We start from the raw sequence: 25,446 nt of genomic DNA, 5'->3' as shown, positions 1-25,446 counted from the left end.
GTGTAGTTCTGCTGTTTCAGAGGCAAATGTGTAGATGACGTGGTATTATGCTAAGATGAATTCAATCAGGTGGACACTTCACGATTGTATGGGAAACGTCCTAACATGTTGTATTAGAACAATAAGGGTTGCTATTCTCATTAAAAAAACATAACCACGCATGCTAAATGGTGTACAGGTGTAGGACTTGACAGGTGTAGTTCTGCTGTTTCATAGGCAAATGTGTAACCGCATATTCCAGCGGCAGGGGCGGACAAAGACCAGGTTTGAGTCAATGATTCAGTGGGCTTTACAATGAGTTTCATGGTACAGGTGGAAGTATGATCTCATCCATCCATATTTGGTTATACCAGAAAAGATGGCGGCAGCCAGGACATGTCTGTACATGTCTTGAATGAGGCGGAAGCATAATGTCCTTATTTGGGCATGCCGGAAAAGATGGCGACTGCCAGGACATGTCTGTACATGTGCCTCTGTTACATTGGACGAAGCGGGATTATGATCTCATCCATCCATATTTGGGCATGCCGGAAAAGATGGCGGCAGCCTAAAAACATGTTTGTACATGCTATGAATGAGGCGGAAGCATGATGTCAGAGGAAGTCCTTATTTGGGCATGCCGGAAAAGATGCCGGCCGTTCAAACATGTCTGTATATGCCCGGGGGTGACATCACTGTTCAAAACATGCCCGGCATGTCTTGAACGTGGCGGAAGCATAATGTCCATATTTGGTCATACCGGAAGGGGGCGTTAATCATAATTGCCGTGTTAAAGGGGCATGGACTAGGAAGTGCCAAAATGGTGGACAGGAAACGAAGCGGGGCTGGGGATGGGGCTTATAGACTACAAAGGGGCGTGGTTAGGGGTGGGGTTTATGGACTCCACAATGACATCATTGAAGGGGCGGGATTTAAACTGCATATGACATCATAAAAGGGGTGGTGCTTATGGACTGCAAAATTATGTCACGATTTTTACTTCCGGACTGCAAACCTGTCAAAAAAGTTTGAAGAAAGCACTATTGTATACTTTTTTTAGTAAGAGCTAAAGTGCTTGGCAAAGCAGGCAAAGTCACAGGCAAAGTCACAACACATTCAATCTAATGGTAGTGATGGCCAAATACACAGCACAGTGAGAACGAACGGGTCAAGAGAGGAGAGAGAGTGTAACACGGAGGAGAAAAAGAAAGAAAGTAAAAAAGGAAAGGAGTCAAAGCAGGAAAAGGAGCAAAATTTTGACTCATTTTAATTATATTGATGGCTCTACTAGAGACTGCTGACCTTTTTCTTTTACACATTTCAATTTATATTTTTCATGGGTTCTGTGTTGTTTCAGTCTAAATTTGTTAAAGGTGAATTGTAAATAGTTAACATTTCTTGTATTTTATAGTTTATTTATTGTAGCACTTAAGAGTTAATATTTTGAATTTATGTTTTGTTGTTTTGCATGTTGTTTTGTTTTTTTCAGGAATTCTGTGTTGTTGTTTGACTTTAAATTTGTTGAGTGTATAAAAAGTTAAAATTGTTTTGTATTTTATATTTTTTTTTTTGTAGATCTGTAAATATTGTGCTGTTGTGGTCATTCTCACTACAACCTTTTCAGATGGAGAATTCTTGCTTCTGCATCCACACCAGTCTGCTATTCATTATCCTACTACATATACTACTAATTATACTATACTAATTATATGGAATAAAATACCTAGTGGTATTTCAATTCGCAATCACTCTGTTCACTTACACACTTCACACAGGGTTTCACAACCGATTTGCCCAAACATACACACACCCAGAATTCAAGTGTACACAGGCCTTCGCCATCCTTTATCATTATTATTATTATTATTATTATTATTATTATTATTATTATTATTATTGTTATTTTCTTTTTTTAAGATGGCCAGCAAAGTCATATTTTGTTATCCAAAGGTTTAAGTGTTGTATTTTGGAAGGACAGTGACGCTCCACAAATGTCCAATCGTTGCACGCGAGGTTTTGTTTAGGATCACTTTTATCACCGATTTTACTGTTAACTTTCCCCATTTTTTTTTCATTTTTTTTCCTAGAGTCAGTTTTATGACACCTAGGGTGTCCTATACTGACTTTTACCTTAAAACAGGGTGACAATCAACCCAGTGTGTGGCAATCCTCAAGCTTCTACCACAAGTGGCGGAGGATTCTTGCCTATTGCGTCCACACAAAGTTGTCACTTACAATCCTGTTTACATTCACTCACACAGTTTACACAGTCACACTTTTAGCAGCGTTTTTCACGGAGTTTAAGTACGTACAGGACACCATCGCCCTTACAGTTTTATAGACTTACTCTGTCTTTTACCTTGACATTGACTAGTATTCTCAAGGCTTACACAATTTTAAAGACTTACTCTGTCTCACAGTTTTATAGACTAACTCTGTCTTACAGTTTTATAGACTTATTCTGTCTTACTACTTGACCAGGGACTAGTATTGTCAAGGTTTTTTACCAGCGCGCAATTCACTCATCCACGAGTGTCGTGAGTTTCCTACTCACCCAGAGATGTCTTCACTCCTCCGGCTTCCCGTCAGCCTTCAGTTCCCAGAAGTGGAGCCAAAGACCAGTCCCACAAAGGGCCTTAGAGCCGTGGCCACGGACTTTACCTGGAGGTTGACTCGACAGCTGGAAACCTTCCGGCATGTAGGGATCCGGCTCGAAGGACCAATTTAATGTCAGGTTCACACCAAGTGAGACATTCATAAACAATGCACACAATGAGGAGAGAAGACACTCTACAACAATATTGTCTTTTTACTTGCAAGGAGAGCGCAGGGAAGTGTACGATTACAGTTCCTAAAACCCTCTGCCCGGCTCCTGCGCACCCTCTTTTTGTATTTTTCTTCGGTGTCCCTGATAACAAAGGTGTTCCAGCTCTAAGGGAAAGGGGAGCGAAAGCAGCTGGAACACTATGAACTTGTTTTGTCTATGTGTGTGTGTGTGTGTGTGTGTGAGCAATTAACATACATATGTGAAAGCAAAGCACACCAAGCAAGTTGGCCTAATGATAAAAATCAAACACCTGAATAATAAAATGCATTATTATTCTTACAATATTTTAATTTATATTTCGTATATATGTATATTTCGTTTTTCAGGGAACTGTGTTTCACTTTAAATTGGTTACGTGTAAAAAAGCGAAACGTTTATTCTTGTATTTCATAGTTTATTTGTTGTTGCACTAAAAAGTAAATATTTTTAATTTACATTTTGTTGTGTTGTGTGTTTTTCAGGGATTCTGTGTTGCTTGACTTTAAATTTGCTTAGTAAAAAAAGTTTAAAGTTTAAATTAGTTCAAAGTTCAGTGTAGAGTGAAAAAATAAAGGCTATTATAATATAGTAGTATAATAAAATACAATACAATTTTATTTATATAGCGCATTTCATAGTTTTTTTTTATTAATCATTAATTAAATTTGTGCATAATGTTACATTATTATTGGCAATATATCGATTAAAACAACAAAAAAATCTGAAGAGCCGTTTGGGAGCCGAAAGAGCCGTCCCTTTTTAGTGAACCGAACCGCAAAAGCCGGTTCTCTAAAACGAGCCGGAATTCCCACCACTAGGCAAAATCAGTGGAAAAATATGGAGATAAAATCAGCCTTTTTACAAGACATGGAGTTATCAACAGAGCTGGGCAGTCTGTCTCTGGGCCAGACCCTTCGGCCCGGCCGGACGCCCATTTTTGGGGCAGAGGGGTGGGGGGTGACAAATTAAAAAAAATGTCTGGACTAAGCATTGCCGGAAGTTGATTTTAGTCCGGCCCACTAATCGGCCCTCATGCGTGGACGTGCTCGCGAGGCGGCCAAAAATAATCTCAGCCTACTCGGTGAAAGGCTTCTTTTTAGGCTTCTTTCTATTCCCGCGTCTGCGCGAGCAACAACTGCTGTTATAGGGATTGTGGTATTCATCTCGGTCCCTTTATAGTTGTAGCAGGCACGATATGCATTGTTGTCGCTGTCTTTTTGAAGCGACGCCCCCCGACTTGTTTCAAAATAATTTGTGTCCACGACTATATTCAGACGCTAGCACATCAAAGTGGAGTTCATGCACTTTTTCTGGCGTTCCCTACTTCCGGAAATACGCCATAGCAAACCTGCAGTGTATAGTGGATTGCTGGTACGCTTTTATTTTGAAGGCCAGGAAAGAGGGGAAGTGTGCAAAATAAGTAACTTGACTGCGACTTCTGGCGGTCTGTCGGACCCAGATAATCATACAATACGACAAATCCAACTCCGGGGCTGGCAATGCAAGTAAGCACGCAGTTGGGTAAGTACTACTGGCACATTTGAAGCGTGTCCACAGCGGGTTCGAATAGTAAATTAGCCAGCTAATGATTGTTTAAAAAGCCTCTGCCGTTAGCGTCTCTCCTGCAGCGACGTCAATCACGTACGCTTTTTTTTTTTTTTTTTTGGGGTCGGGGGGCGGAAAGGGCCGGGGGCTGACAATGTTTATGAATATGGTCGAAGGGTCGCGGCCGGAAGGGTACCCAGGTCAAGGGTGGAGGGTCGCGGCCGGACCGGCAAAAAATGGTCAAGTTCCCAGCTCTGGTTATCAAGGGACGTTTATGTCCATCCACCCACCACCAGAAACGGGCAAAAATGGGATTCTATGGAAACTGAAATGGTCTTGCTGAGTCAGAGAAACAATGCAGGGCACAGGTGGTGTCAAAAGTAGATCATGCAGTCTTCCATTGGTTAGATGACAAGGGCAAAATTGCAGGTGTGCTTGCATGTCATGTAGATGATTTTCTTTGGGCAGGTTCATCAAACTTTTCTGCTGATGTGATTCCTCAACTGACGTTAGCGTTTCACATGGGAAGGGAGGGACATGACAATTTTCGTTATGTTGGAATGGATATTTTTTCTGTTAATGGTGTGATACAGATGCATCAGCATGTCTTTATTGAAAACTTGCAACCTATTCACATGCAACCAGCACGTGCTGGACAAAGGTATTCAAAGGTATTCTCCTCTAAATGATAAAGAAAGAGAGCAACTTAGATTTAAAATAGGGCAGATTTTGTGGGTTGCAAAACAGACGAGACCTGTTGTAATGTTTGACTATTTGGCATCTAGTCTGAAAAATGCCAATGTGCAAACTATTCATACTCCAAATAAATTAATTTGTAATCTTAAAGCTGAAAGGGTGACATTGAAGTTTCAACATTTGGGTAATAATGGTGGTTTGAAGTTGACTGTTTTCAGTGATGCTTCGCTAGGAAACCTATATGGAGGTACACAAGGTGGTACGTTGATCATCCTTATGGGAGATACAGGAAAGTTTTGTCCTCTTAGTTGGCAATCCAAGGGGATCAGACAGGTATTCAGGAGCATTCTTGCAGGTGAGACGGGACAGACCAGGGGTGCCCACAATTTTTCAGCCTGAGAGCTACTTATGACATGGTCGAGTCAAAAGATCTATCGCCCACTAAAAATGCAAAACACATTATTTATAAATACTGTATTTTCCAGACTATAAACCGCAACTTGTTTCCTAGATTTTGAGCCTTGCGGTTTATAATCCGGTGCGGCTATTCTGTGGATTTTTTTTTCCACCGCTCGGGGCGCTCTAACCGGAATGACAGTACCATTCAATACAATACATTTCCTCTTAACTGGATGTGACTGCAGGTGGAGGAGTTCAACAGGCGAGGGTGCCATAGACTAGGTTATTGCATTAGGTGCTGTAATGCTTTGATTTAATGTTTTCCTAGTGGTCCCTGAAGTGCACATGAATGCGATTGGCTGATGTTACGTCTGTTCTGTTGTTTCGATGTGAAATGCTATTGTTGATTTAGCACCTCGTGTGTTAGATTGGCTGACTTTATTAACATAAAACAAGACAGGTGCATATGTAGAATGTAGTAGAACAATAGATGGTGGAGTCTGGTGGACATTAGCTGACAAACTGGAGCGGCAGTCGGCAGTGAAATGAAGATAAGTACTGTTTATTTTCTCTTGGTTCTTTTCCGTTTTAATCAGCAACGTTGCTGCAGTGTTAAAAGGCACTGTTAGGAAATAATCTGCTCAGGTACACGCATGTACATTGACGGTTGATAATCGATCTGTAAATGCAGTAACTGTAGTAAAGTTTTCAACATAGATAGGTGTGGTTTATATAAAGGTGCAGATTATTTACATCTTTTTTTTTTTTTTCAAAATGTTCTAAAAAATAGAGTGGGTTCAGCTTATATAACGGTGCGGTTTATAGCCCGGAAAATACGGTACTTTATATTGAGAATTATTTTTATATGTACCGTATATGCTGGTGTACCTTAAATGACTGCATCAACCTATATAGATCACACTACAACAACATAAATGTTTTGTAATTACCTTACTCTGATGACTTGCACTGAATGGAATCAGCCAGGGACGCATTGTCCGGATAGTAGCAGCCGATAGCCAGCCTCAAGCAGATTTGCAGTAACAACAATCCGCCCATTTGCTCCATTCGGCGCGTATAAAACAAGTCAACTTTTTTGCACACTATGCTAATGCTATCAATATTGCTATCGTGGTAAAGTTCAAGAACTGTTAAACATGACGCTGTGGGGCTGTGACCGACGAATATTGGCTGCCGCGAGGCGGAATGGCAAGCTGACTCGTTTTATACGCCCCGAGTGAGCAAATGGGCGGATTTCCGGTGCTTTGCTCTGCGTCCCACTGCTCCAAATGCATCATACGCAACCGCGCCCGCCCGCACAAACTACATTGACTCCAATTGAAACGCACTGCCAGAGACGTTCCCAACGTAGTTGGTGTGAACGTAGCAATACAATAGTGAGGACGGATGATAGGCTGGTGATCTACCCACAATGCCTTTGCGATCGACCGGTCGATCGCGATCGACGCAATGGGCACCCCTGGTATAGACAATGTTGTCTTCCTGACCACTCATTTTTCTGAGCTCACCACTGGGACTACTGAACTTAATGCTCAAGGGTTGGTCTGTGTGACAGACAATCACTCTTTGTATGATGCCCTTAAATCAACAAAACAGGTCACAGAAAAAAAGGCTGCAATTGGACATCAGTGGGATCAAGGAACTCCTTCACAATAAGCAAATTAAAGGAGTTCTCTGGTCAGTGACAAAGGCTCGAATTGCGGAATGTTTAACAAAAAAGAAGCGTCACATATAGTGCTCTTGAAAGCACTTGGTGAAGGACTGTGGAGTTCAATTTGAATGTCTTTCCCTCTAAAAAAAGAAAAAAAAACCAAAAAAAACTGAGGGGTAATTTGCATATTGGAATTCATGTGTTGTTGGTGTTGTACGCACTTTACTTAAACATACTGTTTGTTTAGATACATTTTTTTTTAAATTTAAAAAAAGAACAGTGAGATTGTTAACATTATGTTTCTGTTTGAAATACTTTATTGCATTATTTCAATGTATTACAGCCCCCCACTGTCAAACTGATCGAGGTCTGGGCATGCGCAGTGTGGGCGAGAGGACATAGTTGGTCAGGGTGGAAGGCAAACAGGTGTTTGTGCAGTTGGTAAAATAAAAGTATTGAAAGCTTAATATATGTCATATTTATTGAGTGAAGGTCAACAATGAGTGTACAATAATGAGAAATAAAATTAACTTTATTGATTTTGGCATGGGCGACACGGTGGCCGACTGGTTAGCACGTCCGCCTCACAGTGCAGAGGTCGTGGGTTCGATCCTGGCTCCGGCCTCCCTGTGTGGAGTTTGCACGTTCTCCCCGTACCTTCATGGGTTTTCTCCGGGTACTCTGGTTTCCTCCCACATTCCAAAAACATGCATGGTAAGTTGATTGGACACTCTAAATTGCCCCTAGGTGTGATTGTGAGTGCGGTTGTTTGTTTGTCTCTGTGTGCCCTGCAATTGGCCGGCAACCAATTCGGGGTGTCCCCCGCCTACTGCCCGAAGACAGCTGGGATAGGCTCCAGCATGCCCGCGACCCTTGTGTGGATAAGCGGTAAAGATAATGGATGGATGATTTTGGCAAATGGCTGTCACAGAAAGTGAAAAATTTCAAGGGGTCTGAATACTTTCTGTACCCACTATATATACATTATATATTAGTGCTGTCAAGCGATTAAATTTGTTACCTAATAAATCGCAACATTTTCCACAATTGTTCAGAATCGTATTTTCCAAATACAATTGTTTACGAAGCTTGAAACCGATATTTACTTGAGTTAAATCTTGGAATTCATGTTAACAAAAAATAAAGTATATTTCGATTCAAAGACTTTTCTAATAGCTTTCTTTGATCCTTGAACACGATTATTTTCCTGTAAAATACAACAGTTGAAAAAAGCAACTTTTTAAAGTAAAACTAGGTAAAAGTCAGTCTTTGCAACAGTAACTCTCCTCTAAGTTTGGCTGCACAGTGAGCAGAGGTCAGCTGCTACAGGAAGTAAATACAACTGACTTAACTGAGTTTTTTAAAAAAAAATTTAGTGCGTTATGAAATTTAAATTAATCTCTATAGTTAATGCTTTAACTTTGACAACCTTACCTTGAGGTTAGTAACAAAAATGCATTCCCTCAGCCCGACTAAGTCCCCAAAGTTGTGAGAAAAATGACCCATGTTTTACTTGCCTATGGCAGCTTGTTTGTATCAACATAGCTCAAGCACTGTCAAATGGGCTGTTTTACCAGATCATTGTATACGTCACAATCACCATCTTTTTCATTTTTATACGTTGCTAATTACTGCGAACTCTGCCCTCACCGACAAACAAATGTGCATGTGCAGCAGGACTATGGGGGAAAAACAAACGTAAATCTTTTATTATTATACCAAAACCAATGTGTTCAAAAATTCAGTAAGTAAACATTGTTTATTCGTAATTTTATGGTTTTATTATTAGGGATGGGACGAGATCTCGTGATTAGAACGCCACAAGATTTCTCGTCCCTGCACAGCACGAGATCTATTTTCTTTTGACGGTGTTTTGGAGTCCGGGTGAATATAGCAGATGGCCTAAAAGGAGCTGTCACCGAATGGGAACTTCTGAGGCCAAATCACGGAGTCGCTGTTGTGACAGAGAACCCTCGCAACATGGATGTGGCGATACGTGAGGCTGGCTTTGAGCCACATATTAAGTGCTTATCGTGCAGGCAATGATCGCAACACTAGTGCAGCTGGTCCAAAGTTGGCCGCGTATCATGTTTGTTTAGACGTGTCAAGCGTATAGTTTCTTTTTTTCACTGATGCTCAACAGCAGCAGCAATTTTGACGTCTAAATAAAGACAGCTCGAGCTGCCCGCACACAAACTAATTATGGACGTAATCATGCGCTAGAACAACTCTTTGGACATGATGGCTCGCGATCTAGAACAGCGGGGTGCCGTATCTGCAGCTCTGAGGAGCCCAGGACTACGACGAGTTGCAGAAATCTTGACACAGATATATTATATTATATTATATTATATTATACCCGCGTGGCATTTTTCCCATAATGTCACGTGGTACTGACTTGTGAATCATGGGCTTGCTTGAGTACAAAAAAGTTACATATTGTTTTTAGGATTTGGCCCACATTTTACTAATCCATTCGAAAAATTAAGTAGGTAAACTGTTAAATTAAAAAAAATAATAATAATTTGTAAGTGCATGATTTACGTTCGTTTTTTTCTTTCCGCAATGTGTGTGCGTAAATAAATACCACGTGGCATTCAGGGAAACAATGCAGAGTGAAAAAAATGCATTGCAGACAATGATAAAACCAGAAAAACTACGTATGAACAATGTTTACTTAACTATGAAAGAATTGGTCCGTTTTCTGTTCTGCATTGTTTCCCATACTGCCACAGGGTTGCGCATGCGCAAGTCCATACCCCATGGGAGTATCAGGAAAATGCTACATTTGTAGCAGTTAGTCTATAAGTATATTCAAACGTATTTGCGAGTATGTTTGAACGTATTTGTCAAAATATTTTACTCCACATTGGCAGCACCACGCTTCCGTACATGACAACATGGAAGCCAGAAAAACCTATAGGAGCTGCTCTGTACCAGCGTGTAGAAAGGACAACATTTTTCTTCTCCCTACATCTGAGCCACAGTAAGGCTTGTGATTGTAGTTTATTTATGCATCAAATATGCCCAAACAACTCCCAAAATGTGTGTTAGTTTGTGGCAAGCATTTTAGGTACAGCTGTTTCAGCAATTTGGGACAAAACAAACGCGGATTAGCATTAGACATCTTTCATTTACCCTGGTATCGATACCAACTCTCTCTGGAACAGCAAGTATCCCTGTCCAAGTAAGTCTATTTTCAGAGTAATTTCCTTCACTATGCGATATATTGTGGCTTTTTCATCGATGCTAGCTCAAAGCATGTGAGTGCGAAACACATGTGCTGCAACACTTTACAGTTATAAACTATTTTGCAGTGGCATTCCAACAATGCACATTCCACATAATGCTTATGTCACCGGAGCCACCAGTTGGAGGATGTGGCGTGTTGTCAAATAGCAATTATTAATTGCAATTATCTACTGAGTATTTTTGCTGATTACAACTGTTTTGGGCAATGTGACCAATGCTTTTTTTTTATTTCCTTTTTTTTTTTTTTTTTTTTTTTTAAATATCCGGAACACCATGCTCCGGCCGTAAAAAGGTAGCGTCCAGAGATTTCAGGAACACAATACGAACAATACGAAACAGTTGGCAACTAATTTCCAACCTGTAATTTCCGACTGTAACGCTGTTAATTGTTCAATTGATTTTCTACAATTCACAGCCTGTTCTTTGAGTTGTCTTGAATGCTACATCAAATGTGGCTAGATCTCAGTCATTGTGTGTCAGTTACCGTTGCTAAAGTAGGATTGGACAGTAGCAGTTTGAGGGAAGGGCCTGACATGTTTTCCCTTTCATTGTATACCTTTTTAGACTGTGAAATGTTCTAAGCTAGTTGATACGAGTGCTTCATGAATCTTGGGAACAACTATGTCTACTTTTCAGCCTGACATTTAAGTGAACATTGTGTGTTTGAGAAGTTGATATGGTTGATGTTAGAATGAAAGGAACTCAAGTGCCACAGAAGATTTGATGCCTTGAAAGGTACTAATGGTACCCAGGCAGAATGGCTTGCCATTACGTATTTGGTAGGCCAACACTACTCAACTTTTCAAGTCAATCGCGTCAATTGTTATGACAATTATGTACATTATGTGTTATGTACGCACTTGGTACCTTGATTGCTAAATGTAATATGTTCGATCACTAAGTTCAAACTAGTCCTCACACACACTGCACTTGCTCAGTTTGTGTAAAACGGGTCAGCAACTTAATTTGCGGTGGGTGAAATGTTTTCCTATCGTGGGCTAAAACTACATTTTGATCAGACAAACGATGTCAAAAGCTAAATGTATTGCTGGACAGTTCACAGTATAGGGTCTGGTCACTAATTTGACAGTATCACATTTCTTTTTTATAACATTTCAAATGTGATAAGATAAGAGGTAGGAGATAAGAAGGCCTTTATTGATCCCACAGTGGGGAAATATTTAGTGTTACATACTGCCTTCTGCCAGTCATTCCTTTGCTTATCAAGTCAGAAACACAGGAATACTCTGTGTTAGCAGAGTCTTTTAGCACAACGTTCAACGTGAAAATAAAACACAAGATGCTTCTCTTTGCGTGAACAACCGCTTTCACGGGTACACAGGTTTTTATTTCTACATGTGTGATTCATTCCATTTGATTAGGTCACTTGACTGAAAAGGTCACGTCATCAGGTTGCCATAACAACAAACAAGTCATAAGGGGAAAAACAAATATAAACACATAATGAGAGCAAATCACTCAAACCCCCACTTGCTCACATTTGGAAAAGTCTATATAAAAAACGATTTGGTTGCATACAGTCACGTTCATACACCAAACATAAATGTTTCAAACTTCATCAATTTCATTTTGGTTGCTGGCTTTGTTAATACATCTGCAAACATTTCAATACTTGGACAGTATTCAAAATGGTATTTAATGCCCACATGACTGCAGCACTGTCTATGTACAGGGTTTTTAGCCAAAGCAATCATATCCTGGTTGTCCTCATATACAACACACTTATAGGTATGTCCATCAAAACAATACAGTAGCTGCTTCAAGTATAGGCACTCTTGCATGGTCGCACCCAAAGCCATGTACTCAGCCTCACAAGTTGATAATGCAACTGTAGGTTGTTGTTTGGTAGTCTTCAATTATGCCTCGAAGGAAATCTGGCGGAAAACTGGAAGTCCTGGATCCAAAAGTTTGAGCTCTACCTGATTGCTAGCGGCATTTCCGAGAAGTCTCAAAAGGTTCAGTGTGCAACTTTCCTACATGTGGCCGGAGACGATGCTATAAAGGTATTTAATACAATGGTCTTTGATGAAGAGGAAGTGGACGACTTGAGTTTGCTTAAAGAAAAATTTTGTGCAGACTGTGAACTGCGAAGGAACGTTACATATATAAGACACGTGTTCTTCACAAGGGCTCAAGGTAAAGATGAAAACATTGATGCCTATGTGACCGATCTCAAAAATAAGGCGAAGGATTGTGAGTTTGGACAGCTCACTGACTCCCTTATCAGAGATCGTATTGTATGCGGAGTGGATAATGCACAAGTCAGAGCTAGACTACTCAGGGAGCCAGACCTCAGCCTAACCAGAGCAAATGACATATGTGGAACCAACGAAGCCACACAAAGTCACATGAAAGCACTTAATGAAGAAAGTGACATCGCAGTGAATAAAGTTGCTAAAAATAAGCAGCCGAGAAGACCCAAGGATAATGATGAAAAATAAGGTGGCAAATGTGGAAATAAACATGAATACGGCAAGTGCCCTGCTTATGGACATACATGTAAACTGTGTTCACTTAAAAACCACTACACTTGTGTGTGCAAGTCAAGAAAACCCAGAGACCATCATAAAAAGACGGACAGAAAAGTAAATGAGATAGAACAGGAAGAAGATGAACTGTTCATTGGAGCAATAAAGTAAAAAAGAATGTGTCATGACAGGAGGCACTCAAACAAAGATGACAAAAATTGGAAAGAAGTGCTGAAAATTAATGGCCAAAAGATTGTCTTCAGGCTTGATACTGGTGCTGATTGCAATGTGTTACCACTATCAGCTTTCAATCAAGTGTCTTCAGAACATGCAATTAAGAAATCCAGCTTCAAATTAGTGACATATTCTCGCCACAAGATGGAGCCATTAGGCATGGCTATACTGAATTGTGAGTACAAGACAAAAGTTCATCAAACTGGAAATTCAAATTATTGAGTCAAACCTACCAGCTATACTGGGGTGAGATTATTGTGCAAAAATGGGACTGCTCAAGAGACTTTACAATGCAGAAAAGGTCAGTGACACTAATATCTTCATTGAATACAAATATTTATTCACAGCATTATGATGAGTACATTGGACAGCATAATATCAAGATTGATCCGACAGTACCACCGGAAAAGACTTGTACATTGCCGACACGCTCAGCAGAGCATTTCTAAATGAGCAAACAGAACAGTTGGAGGAGGAACTAGAAATTAACGTTCTCTCAGTCAACCTCCCAATCTCGGAAGAGAAACTGACACGGTTCCAAAAGGCAACAGCAGACAACGACGATGAACTACAGCAAGTGAAAAATGCAGTCCTGTCAGGGTGGCCCGAACACATGAAAAAGGTTTCCCCGGAATTAAGAAACTACTTCACTTTCAAAGAAGAAATTCCTGTCAGAAGGACTATTGTTCAAGAATGCAAAGTTAATTGTTCCTTCCACCAGGAGAGCTGAGATGTTAAAGAAGGTACATGAAGCCATCTAGGCATTGTTAAATGCAGAGAAAGAGCGAGGGACGTTCTATTTTGGCCAGGTATGTCAAAGCAAATAGAGGATATTGTAATGAAATGTTCCATTTGCAACATGTTCAAACGCAACAATGTGGAAGAACCACTTATGTGTCATGAAATAACAGACAGAGCTTGGGCAAAAGATGGACTTGACTCGTTCCATTTCGACCAGGATGAATATCTGCTATGTGTGGATTATCACTCGAAATATCCAGAAATAGCTGGACTTCCACAGAAAACAAGCAAACATGTGATAACTGCCCCGAAGTCAATATTTGCTCGACATGGAATCCCAGACATAGTCATGTCTGACAATGGTCCCCAGTTTGCAAAAGCTTGGGCGTTTTAGCATGTCACTTCGAGCCCTGGGTTCCCACAATCTAATGGACAAAGTGAAAGAGCTATTCAGTCGGTGAAAAAACTCCTCAAGAAATCAAGAGAAAGGCAGGGTGACCCATATGTTGCACTGCTTGAATACAGAAACACACCGATTGATGGAGTGAAACTGTCACCTGCACAGCTGTTAATGAGTAGACGGCTGAAAACCAAACTTCCAAAGAGTGCTACTCTGTTGAAACCGGAGCTGCATGAAGGTGTTCACGAGCAGCTGAAGAAAAGGCAGCAACAACAAAAGCATTATTATGACCGAGGAGCAAAGGACCTTCCTGGACTGGAAAAGGGAGAATCCGTCTGAGTCAAAGTGGGCAGTAAGTGGCAACCAGCAGTTGTTCAAAGTAACCACAGTCTGCCCCGCTCCTACATTATACGCACACCTCAAGGCAATGTTTTGAGAAGAAACAGGAGAAATTTCCTTAAGTGCAAGGAGGATGTTTGCGAAAATGAAAGAGTGGACTTGGAACCACCTGCTACTGAGGACGGCCATTCAGCTCCAGTAGTGGCAGCACTACCACCACCGCAAGTTGTTACTCAGACACTAATACCAGCTGAAAAGGATCATGTGGCTAGAACATTTCGCTATGGCAGAGTGATCAAAACTCCTAAAAGATACTCACTGTAATGAGTAATGTGATATGTTGGTATTGTTTAATACTTGTTTTGTTGCTGCAGTAACATGCTTACTTTTACAGAATTGTTATGTGAATGCAAGCCAGTTGTTTGTACAGAGTTACTATGCAAAAAAAAAAAAAAAAAGAAACAAGGGAGATGTCAAGTGTAGTACTGAGAGTGTCACAAACAGTGTAGACAACAAACAAATATAAACACATGAGAGCAAACACATGAGTTTCTTTCTTTTTTCTTTTTTTTTTTAATGAGAAGACTCCGAGCGTACACGGCTGGCTTTTGTCCGAGCTACACGGCTGGCTTTTGTTTACATAGCTCGCGGGAGAAATGTTGCGTGCGTCAGTCAGCCAATCATTAGTGCTTTTTGCTTCACAAGTGTCACATTATCACATGGTTTATGCAGCCAATCAAGTGCCTGTATTCGTGAATGGCCGTGTAACACAAAACCGGAAGTGAAACCCTTAAATGCCACACTGACATTATATTTTACATTTTAAGAAGAACTGCTAATTATTTTGCAGAGAAACAAAAACCAGGACGGTAGCAAGGAACCTTTAGCACCATTCCGTGCTCCCCACCCCTCACCACATACACAATGAATGTGGGGTTGACGGTGTGCTGCGCCCAGCTAAACACATTGTTGAAAATGGGCTTCAGGAGCAGCATGGAAACGGCCAAAGAGCCGCACGCGTCTTGTGAGCCGCGGACTGACACTATTTTTACATATTTGAAACAGTGAATAGTAAACTGAGGCCTGTGTGAAAACTAAAAGTATAAGCTCTCAAATTATTTGGGAATTATGTTTCTATCTGCTACAGTGCCTGAGATCTCAATTAATTCGTAGGTGTTGAATTTCCTTGAAAAATTAAAGTTTTAGAGGGTGATTCTAAAGTCGCCCTTAGGTTTTAGAGGGAAGTTTTGCGGCACTTTAGGCTGTAATGGGTTAAAACAGGCACAATTAAACAAGACACGTAATGAGTTGCAATTCCAATGTGTCTTATAATTATTGATGCCCTTGGGGTAGTTTGATGAAAGCATGCAATAGATGCCTGAGAACTATTTTAAATGAAAAAGAAAACATTTTGTCTTGTATTAAATTAGTTCAGTGATTGAATAGTATTCCTAAAGTTTGATACAGGGCGAAACAATTTGCAAGCGGAGCTGAACAAAAGGAAACAAATTTGTTTTGGAAGACTTATTACCAGAGCTGGGCAGTCCATCCTGGGGCGGAACGGTCTGTCCCTCCATCGCGGACGAACGGCCATTTTTGGGGCGGAGGATGGCGGGTGACACGTTTGAAAACAAGGGGCATACTAAGCAAGGGCGGCGGTGGATTTTAGTCCGGCCCACATGTGTGTGACGTGGTCACGAGACGACCCAAGTTCATCTCAACCTACTCGGCGAAAGGTTTCTTTAGGCTTCGTTTATACTCACGCGTCGGTGCGGGCAACAACTGCCGCATTGCATAACCTGACCAACGCATTGTGCTGTGAGACATGTTGGCGAGAGGTCTGCAACACATGCAGCGCACCCGTCAGAAGTTCCTGCTGTGTATACAACGCCGTGCGCATTCTCTCTCTTGATCGGTCCATTATGTCACATGTTGCGATGACGTGCGGTTTCCCCCGACTCGGCCCGGCAATTCATTTGTTGCCACGGAGGAGAGGATCCACCACGCAGCTTGTTGCTGCTGCGAAGCAAACTAGTTTGGCAGCGGCGTGGGTGTTATGTCACATATGTGTGTGTAAATACTCTACATACGCACATACCACCTTCGACACCACCTTCCAGATCGTTTTCGCAATACAATTAAATATATTGTCTAGCCATCGAGGTCCCTTTGTTGTCACAGGCAAGAGATCCATTGTTGTCGCTGTATTTTTGTTCGTTGCTCAAAAGTAAAAACGCCGACCCGAAAAGGCAGAGAAAATTCCACCCTTAGGTGTCTTTGTCAGTAGCCGTAGCGACAACCCCTGACTTGGAATTAAACTGTAACACATTTTCAAAATAACGCGTGTGGATTGTGCGCGAGTATAAAGAAGCCTGAAATGGGCAAACTCGGGCCACTCGTTACCCAACTGCGCGTACTTACTTGTTTGTAACCCTCAAAAGTCGTTCTATCTTTTCCAGAGACCGTGGTATGGTGGGTTACAATTCAAGGTCAAGTTCATGCACTTCTTCTGGCGTTTTCCCTACTAAAACAACCGATGCGGCAGGACAGGAACAAATACTTAAGCAGGATAAAAATAAATATATACTCACAATACAATATTGCAGCATGTTAGAAAAAAAATAAATAAAAAATAATACATGCTATCCCAAAATTAATATACAAAAATGAAAATATCAATTGGCAACTAAATCATGTTACACTTGCATTTGGAGCCCCGGCAGGAATGCTGTGCACTGCGCACATTCGGTCTGCACGGAAGGAAGAAAAGGAAGGAGATGAAGAATGAGACAAAGAAGAAGGAGTGCTGGCGTTTGACCACGGGAAATTTAAAATCTGAATGCCGCAGCCGCTTCATTCGCGCATATAGGAGAGGGAGAGGTTTTGCTTGGTAGCAGATGACGGCTGGCAAAAAAAAAAACAAAAAAGGTTTCAAGCATGTCCACACCAGGTTTGAATGGTAAATTAGCCATCATTTGAGCTTTAAATAAACCTCTGCTGTTAGCACCTCTCCCACGGCGCGTCATGCACGGACGCTTTTTTTTTTTCTTGGTGGGTGTCGGAGGACATAAAGACTGAATCGCTTTAAAAGGACAGGGTCGGAGGCCGCTATTTTTTTTTTTTTTTAATAAGGACGGAGGGACTAGGCCGGAGGGGTATCCAGGTCGCGGATGGAGGACCGACCGGCAAGAAAGTGTCAAGTGCCCAGCTTTGCTTATTACCTCATCTTCATCTGCGTAGTCATCCATCCCCATATACTGTGTGGTGTTTTCAATAGGGGCCACCTCTTTGGGCACCCGCCGCCTACAATCAAACAAAGTCAACAAGAATTTTAGAATGTGTTTGTGGAAATTGTGTTACTCTATTTACTGTAGAAAAACAAGAAACTTGAGTCTGAAATTGTAAGCAAATAACACATTACAAACTTTTTTAAGTTAATTTTTTGGCATTGTTACAAAGGGGCTGTTGTTGTGGGGCTCTGAATAGACAATGCTATTAGTCGGGAAGCCAATTTGATCACTTGTTGTTCGCATGTCCCACTCCCACCTTCGCGCTGTTACGTTCCTCTCTTTTTCTTTTGCAATAGGTCTCTCCGTGTGCAAGTGGCTGGTTATGCCCAGGAGATATGTGCGTGAATCTGAAGTGAGTGCCCCTTATCAAATAATTTGAGTGCACACTAGTTACAGTATGTGATCTTAAGTTTATGCCATGTTTTGACGAACGGTTGTTTACTCCGTTTGCTATTAAGAGTGATGCACAAGCGTGCTAATTGTTTCTATTTTTAGACTCAGCTCCACTTTGTTCACGTTGTAGCCGCTGTGCTGCGTAGTCCATGTAACTTGCAAGCTGTATCGTTCCTAATATTCAGAAAACCACAAACTCTTTCTGGAGACACGTATGTGCTGTATATGGTGAAGAGGATTAAACTTCCTATTGAACATATATCCGCCTGCTTGTCTATAAATGGACATCTGCTGCATTTCTGAGCTCAATATCCAGTGTGCGGTTACGGGAAAGGGCTTTCTTAGCCAACCGTATTTTTTAGTCATGTATGGTGTCCGCTACTGTTTTACCTCAAAATGCTTTGGAGTACACATCAAGACATTGTTCTGAAAACAACCACAAAGTTTTAGTTCGACAGGATTAACACTCAATGTATTTTGTCCAATTAGCTGTGTAAGATGTTTCACGTCACAATCAGAGTCCTTGACTCTGTAGATGTCTGTGTTGAACACACACATAAGGATTTGCCTTCGTAAATATTGAACACCTTTGTTAATTGTCCGCACAAACAGTTTCCTAAGCAGATCATGGAGGAAATATCACTCCTTTAACGCATTTAGGCTGGGAGCGCATAACTGCATTTCTACCACTATAGAGTACTGTTGCGTCTTTCTACCGTTACAACTGGGAACGCGTATGTCATTTTATTTTTTATAAGATATATGTTTGTAGACAATGACGATATCGACGGCTTTGTCACAGAACAGAGGATAGTAATTATAGCTCGATTTTTTTTAATTAAGGCCTTTGTGAAAGCCATATGTCTAAACTCTCAAATTATTTTGGAATTATGCTACAGATGCTGAGATAGCAATTATTTTGTTGGTGTTCAATTTGCGAGAAAACTTCGGGTGTTATAGCGTGATTCTATAGTTTTGGTATATAGGTTTTGAGAGATTTTTCGCCAGGTGCTTTAGGCCTTAATGGGTTAACATAATTATAATTACCAAATGCAGTGATTATTCACTCCGTGGAGGAAACTCATTTCAGCCTCTTGTATCCAGGATCTTATTTTTTCGGTTAGGACCCACAACTTGTTACCATACCATCAGTAGGCATGCACCCAATTTTACGTTTGTAGAAATGAAGGCAAGAACTGTCTTTCTCATGCAATATTCCCTACATCCCACCACACTCACTCAGTCTTGATGAGGATGTCCTGGTTTGTGGGCTCAAGCACACACTTGCAGATGAGTTCCTGAGTGACAGGGATGGCCACGTTGTTGGAGACACACAGGTCAGACAGGTAGTCCAGAAACCTGAAGAGAGAGTAAGTGCAGTCGTGCTCTCTCTCTCACTAACGTTCCACAACAACACGCCACCATGAAATACCTACCGGGGCTCGCGGTTCTTGCGGACTAAGCAGACGAAGGTCTCCACCTCGGTCTTGGTGATGTGCTTCTCCAGTAGCTTGCGATTGTTGTGCAGTAGCGCGGTGATGGTGTCCTCTGCCAGGATGTCATAGCCAATCTGACCCTGCATCAGGCCGAACTGTTTGGCAATGTGCTCCTGAAAAAAAACAATGCAATTCAACTCAACTCAACTTTACTTGTATAGGACTTTCACAACAGCTGCAGCTGTAACAAAGTATTTTACAGATCACATTAACAAATAGATAAAACAATAAGATAAGATAAGAATGCCTTTATTGATCCCACAGTGGGGAAATTTTCATTGTTACAGCAGCAAAGATATAGGTCACACAGGGACGGCGGCATAATGTAGCCATTAATGTATAACATTGACAGCAAACATTCGGGATCAAACCTATGTAAATATAAGCAGTAACATGTGTATATACACATGTATATACACACCAACATACATCTACATAAAAAGTATGAGGAACACTCATTTTGGCCTGTACATAGTACAGAGGAAAAATACTCTAAGTAAGTGACGGTGCTGCAGTGCTGTAGTGAAATGTAAGGAACAGCATTGGATACAAATAAAACTAGAATAACAGTAGTGGGGAATATTGGGTATTGCATGATATGAGCTCAGAAACATAAAGTAAAAAAATATTTTTCTCTATTCCTAAATGTGCTTTGTTGTTTGAAGTGGTTATAGATGAAAGAGGAGCGATTCAAAGTCTCCTTTTACCAGTTGCTCAGCGATATCATAATCAGAGCATGCATAACGTCACTCAGGTCTGCTACAAGCTAAGTTTGGAAATAAACAAATAACTGTATCATCCGTTGGTGAGTAACATAAACACACATGGAAAGAATGGTCCAATTATCCAGCTTCAATTAGATACCTTTCACTTTCACTCACGTCCAGGAGGCATCCTAATCAGATGCCTGAGCCACCTTAACTGGTTCCTCTCAACGTGGAGGAGCAGCGTCTCAACTCTGAGTTACTGCCGGGGGACCGAGCTTCTCACCTTATCTCTAAGAGAAAGCCTGAACACTCTGTGGAGGAAACTCATTTCAGCCTCTTGTATCCAGGATCTTATTTTTTCAGTCACGACCCACAACTTGTTACCATAGGTGAGAGTAGAAGTATAGATTGACCGGTAAATCAGCTCAGCTTCTACTCCACCATGACAGACTGATACAGAGTCCGCATAACACAAGCGCTGCACCAATCCACCTGTTGATCCCATGCTCCAACCTATCATCACTCTTGAACAAGACCCCAAGATACTTGAACTCCTCCACTTTGGGCAGGATCTCATTCCTGACCTAGAGAGGGTAATCCACCCTTTTCCAACTGAGGACCATGGTCTCAGATTTGGAGTGTTTGATTTTCAACCCAACCGCTTCGCACTCGGCTGCGCAACGCTCAAGAGAGAGTTGGAGATCATGGCATGAGGAAGCCAACAGTATCACATAATCTGCAAAAAGCAGAGATGCAATACTGAAGCCACCAAACTGGACCCCCTCAACACCTCGGCTGCGCCTAGAAATTATGTCCATAAAAGTTATAAAAAGAATCGGTGAAAAAGGGCATCCTTGGTGGAGTCCCACCCTCACTGGAAAGGAATCTGACGCATTGCCAGTGCAGACCAAACATTGATGGTACAGGGACAGAACAGCCCATATCAGGGGGCACGGGACCACATACTCCCAAAGCACACTCCACAGAACTCCACGAGGGACACAGTCGAACGCCTTCTCCAAGTCCACAAAACACTTGTAGACTGGTTGGGGTAAATCCCATGAGCTGGGCCACTGTTCCACGGCCGGGAGAAAAAACACATTGCTCCTCCTGAATCCGAGATTAGACCCCCAGACGGACCCTCCTCTCTAGCACCCCTGAATAAACTTTACCAGAGAGGCTGAGGAGTGCGATTCCTCTGTAATTGGAACACACCCTCCGATCCCTATTTTTAAAAAGGGGGACCACCACCCAGGTCTGCCATTCCAGACGCACTGTTCTTGATGTCCATATGATGTTGCAGAGGCGTGTCAACCAGAACACCCCCCAACATCCAGAGCCTTTAGGAACTACGGATGGGTCTCATCCTCCCCCGGGGCTTTGCCGCCGAGGAACTTACCTGGGTTACCTCAACCCCAGAGATAGGAGAGCCCACGTCAGAGTCTCCAGGCTGTGCTTCCTCAATGGAAGGCATGCCGATGAAATTAAGGAGGTCTTCTTAGTATTTTCCCCACCGGCTCACAATGTCCCAAGTCGAGGTCAGCAGCACCCCATGCCCACTATACACAGTGTTAATGATGCACTTGCCCCTCCTGAGACCCCGGATGGTTGAATTTCCTTGAAGCTGTCCAGACATTTTCCATGACCTCGCCAAACCCCTCCTACGTCCGAGTTGTTGCTTCAGTGACCGGCGAAGTCACCTTTTGCTTGGCCAGCCGGTATCTGTCAGCTGCCGCCGGAGTCCGACAGGCCAATTTATGCAGCTTGACAGCATGTCTTACCGTTGGTGTTCGCCAGCGGCTTCGGGGATTGTTGCCACGACAGACACCGACCATCTAACGACCTAAGCTCAGATCAGGCGCCTCAACATGGAGGCATGAAACATGGTCCAACTGGACTCAATGTCCCTTGCCTTCCCCAGGACGTGGGAAAAGTTCTGCCGGAGATGGGAGTTGAAACTCTTTCTGACAGGGGATTCTGCAAGATGTTCCCAGCAAAGACTCACAATATGTTTGGGTCTGCCAGGTCGTACCTGTCATGATTCTGGTCTTTTGCAGGCAGCGGTGGGACTGGAGGGCGTGCCTTCTGATGCCACACCTGTTGTGAATGGGTAATCAGGGACTTTAAAAGGACTGCTTCCACGACTGCCCGCTGTCGGATTATTCACCTTGGTTAATGTCCGTTGTTCAAAGACACTGAATTTTCCTAGACACCATAGATTCTGTTTCTTATTTCTGATCGTTTGAATTTTTCCGTGTGTAGAGTGTTTGTTTGATTATTCTGACGTGTTTTGTTTGTTTGAAGTTGGAGTTTACTTGTCCCTCGTTTGACAAGTGATGTTGTGTTGTTTAGTCTCCTTGCTTTTTCGCAAGCTTTTTGCTTTTAGTTGATCGTTTTTCAACGACTGGCAGCCGAGAGCGGTTTTGACAACTGTTCACTATGTAGTGCATTCCGTCGAGGACTCAATTCATCCGTCAACGGCGAGTTAGCGGTACACAACAACTCTACAAACCTGGAAGACCTCATCAATGTGGCCATCCGTTTGGACAGTCGAATGAGAGATAGACGCCGCAAGCACCAGTGGGAGAGCCACCTGGCTGCCGCAGAGACCGGCAGGGGACGACCGCCACACTCCACTACATCCGTACCGCCAGCAGGTTGAACTCTCGATAGGCCAGGTGGGAGCTCTTGTTTACCCGATAAAATTTCATCTTAACATACCGCAAGGTTTCCAGAAATCAGAAGCCAGACGCCCTCTCTTGACTCCATGATCCCACTGATGATGTCAAAAAGATGGAACCCATTCTTCCAGATCATTGCATTGTAGGAGCTCTACAGTAGGAGGTCGAGAAAAAAGTGATTGACGCGCAAGAAGACGATCGGACTAAGAACTGTTCTGCTGGGGAATTATTCGTGCCAGCGAGGCTTCACACCGAGGTACTGCGGTGGGGGCATGCATCCAAGATTGCCTGCCATACTGGCATTAACCGCACTCACTCACTCATTGCCCAGAGATATTGGTGGCCGGGGCTCAAGAAAGACATTTTAGACTTTGTCGATGCCAGCTGGGCCTGTGCAGACGGCAATCCTCTCACCAACCACCTGCTGGATTGCTTCGCCCTTTACCAGTGACGTCTCGTCCATAGTCCCGCATGTCACTGGTCTTCACTGGCCTACCCCTTTCTAGGGGACATTCGGTCTTACTTATTGTGGTTGACCGTTTTTCAAAGTTGTCCCATTTTGTGGCGTTACCCAAGCTTCCCACAGCACTTGAGACAGTGCGGCTACTTGTCAAACATGTCTTCCGACTACGTGGCATCCCTTTGAATCTGATCTCTGATCGGGGTCCCCAGTTTGTGTCTCAGGTCTGGAGGAAGTTTTGCCGCCTAATGGGGGCCACAGCGAGCCTGTCCTCGGGTTACCACCCTCAAACCAATGGACGGAGGGAATGGTTGAACCAGGACTTAGAAGCCGCTCTCCGGTGTTTGTGCCTCCATCAATCGTAGTCATGGGCGACCCAACTCCCATGGGTGGAATATGCACACAACACACTCGTCTCGTCTCCCACAGGTCGGTCCCCATTAATGTCCACATATGGTTATCAGCCTCCCTTGTTTCCGTCCCAAGAAGGTCAGGTGGAGCTTCATTCGATCCAACTCCACTTGCGGTGTGCGCACAAAGTTTGGAGGGAGACAAGAGCGGCCCTTTCCCGTACAGCATCCCGCAACCGTCGGATCGCGGACCGGCAACGACGTTCCGGCCATTCTATCTGCCCGGTCAGAAAGTCTGGCTCTCCACTCGAGACATGCACCTGGCTGGCACCTCTCACAAGCTCGGACCACGGTTCGTGAACTCCCAGCACAGGGGCCGGGGCCTCCAGGATCTGGTCAATTGGGAGGGCTATGGACCAGAGGAACGGCAGTGGGTCCCCCGCTCCTGGATCCTCGATCCGTCGCTCATCCAGGATTTCCACGCACTTTGGCCGTTGAAACCAGGTGGACTGCCAGGGGGCGTCCGTTGAGAGGGGTACTGTCATGATTCTGGTCTGTTGCAGGCAGCGGTGGGACGCCGCACCTGTTGTGAATGAGTAATCAGGGACTTTAAAGGGACTGCTTCCACGACTGCCCACTGTCGGATTATTCACCGTGCTTACCTTCATTTTTCCAAGAGACTGAATTTTCCTAGACACCATAGATCCTGTTTCTAGTCTGTTCTGATCGTTTGAATATTTCTGTGTGTTGAGTGTTTGTTTGATTATTCTGATGTGTTTTGTTTGTTTGAAATTGGAGTTTCCTTGTCCCTCGTTTGACAAGTGATTTTGCATTGTTTATTCTCCTTGCTTTTCCGCAAGCGCTTTCTGTTGATCGTTTTTCTACTGGTAGATTACGCTAGCAACTTTTGTTATACTTTTCCGGAAGTGAAATTTAATTTTCTGTAAATTTATTTATCTGTAAATACATTTTGTTCAATATACTTTTTTCTTCTCCTTGTCTGCGTTTATGGGATCCACCCCCTTCCAGTTTCCACTGGAAAATGTGACGGTACCGGCATATTCCCTTACCATCGGAGCTAATCCACCACCAAATTTTAAGCTAGTGAGGTCAAGTCATTACTTCATTCAAGCAAGTCGTAAGTCAAGTCATAAAATCTTGCTCAGTAAAACATATGTTGGAGTGATAAAATATATGTTCACTGATCCTTATATAAAAACTACATTACATCTAAAAATGTAATGAATATTCACATCTCTAAAAATGAAAGAAAAAAAAAATTCTAAAATGAACGAAGGAGGCATATTCAAACCACGCTGCCACGTCGGCAGCAGCAGCAGACGCAGTGGCCAAAACTTTTCGGAAAACCAGTTCAAAGCAACAAGTGGCTATCACATCAGCTGTTCGTATGTGTCGGCAATTCGCATATGTCATTCTCCACTTAACATGCATGTTTTCTGCATTGTGGGAGAATAAGCAATATACAAAGCACGGCATAATAGGGCGTACTGCACGCT

The 25,446-nt window shown here is 42.6% G+C and overlaps 1 protein-coding gene across 13 annotated transcripts in view; it reads right to left on the bottom strand.

Moving 5' to 3' along the window:
- The window catches only part of itpr3 (inositol 1,4,5-trisphosphate receptor, type 3), a 373,289-nt gene that overhangs the window by 226,188 nt on the left and 121,655 nt on the right, over window positions 1–25,446 (bottom strand). For all 13 annotated transcript variants that reach the window (XR_015088794.1, XM_086046039.1, XM_086046029.1 and 10 more), the window contains 3 exons: window positions 19,672–19,844; window positions 19,475–19,594; window positions 17,774–17,855 (listed from right to left, as the gene is read on the bottom strand). Coding sequence is in view for 12 of the 13 variants with exons in the window: in XM_086046039.1 (XP_085902165.1) it covers window positions 17,774–17,855; window positions 19,475–19,594; window positions 19,672–19,844 (375 nt within the window). In the remaining variant the exon portion in view is untranslated. The remainder of the gene's footprint in view (window positions 1–17,773; window positions 17,856–19,474; window positions 19,595–19,671; window positions 19,845–25,446) is intronic.

Source organism: Filicampus tigris, chromosome 1 (assembly GCF_054856515.1).
Source record: "Filicampus tigris isolate MCC_2025a chromosome 1, RoL_Ftig_1.0, whole genome shotgun sequence".
In the NCBI taxonomy this organism is placed as follows: Eukaryota; Metazoa; Chordata; class Actinopteri; order Syngnathiformes; family Syngnathidae; genus Filicampus; species Filicampus tigris.
This window is presented reverse-complemented; position numbering and strand designations above follow the sequence as displayed.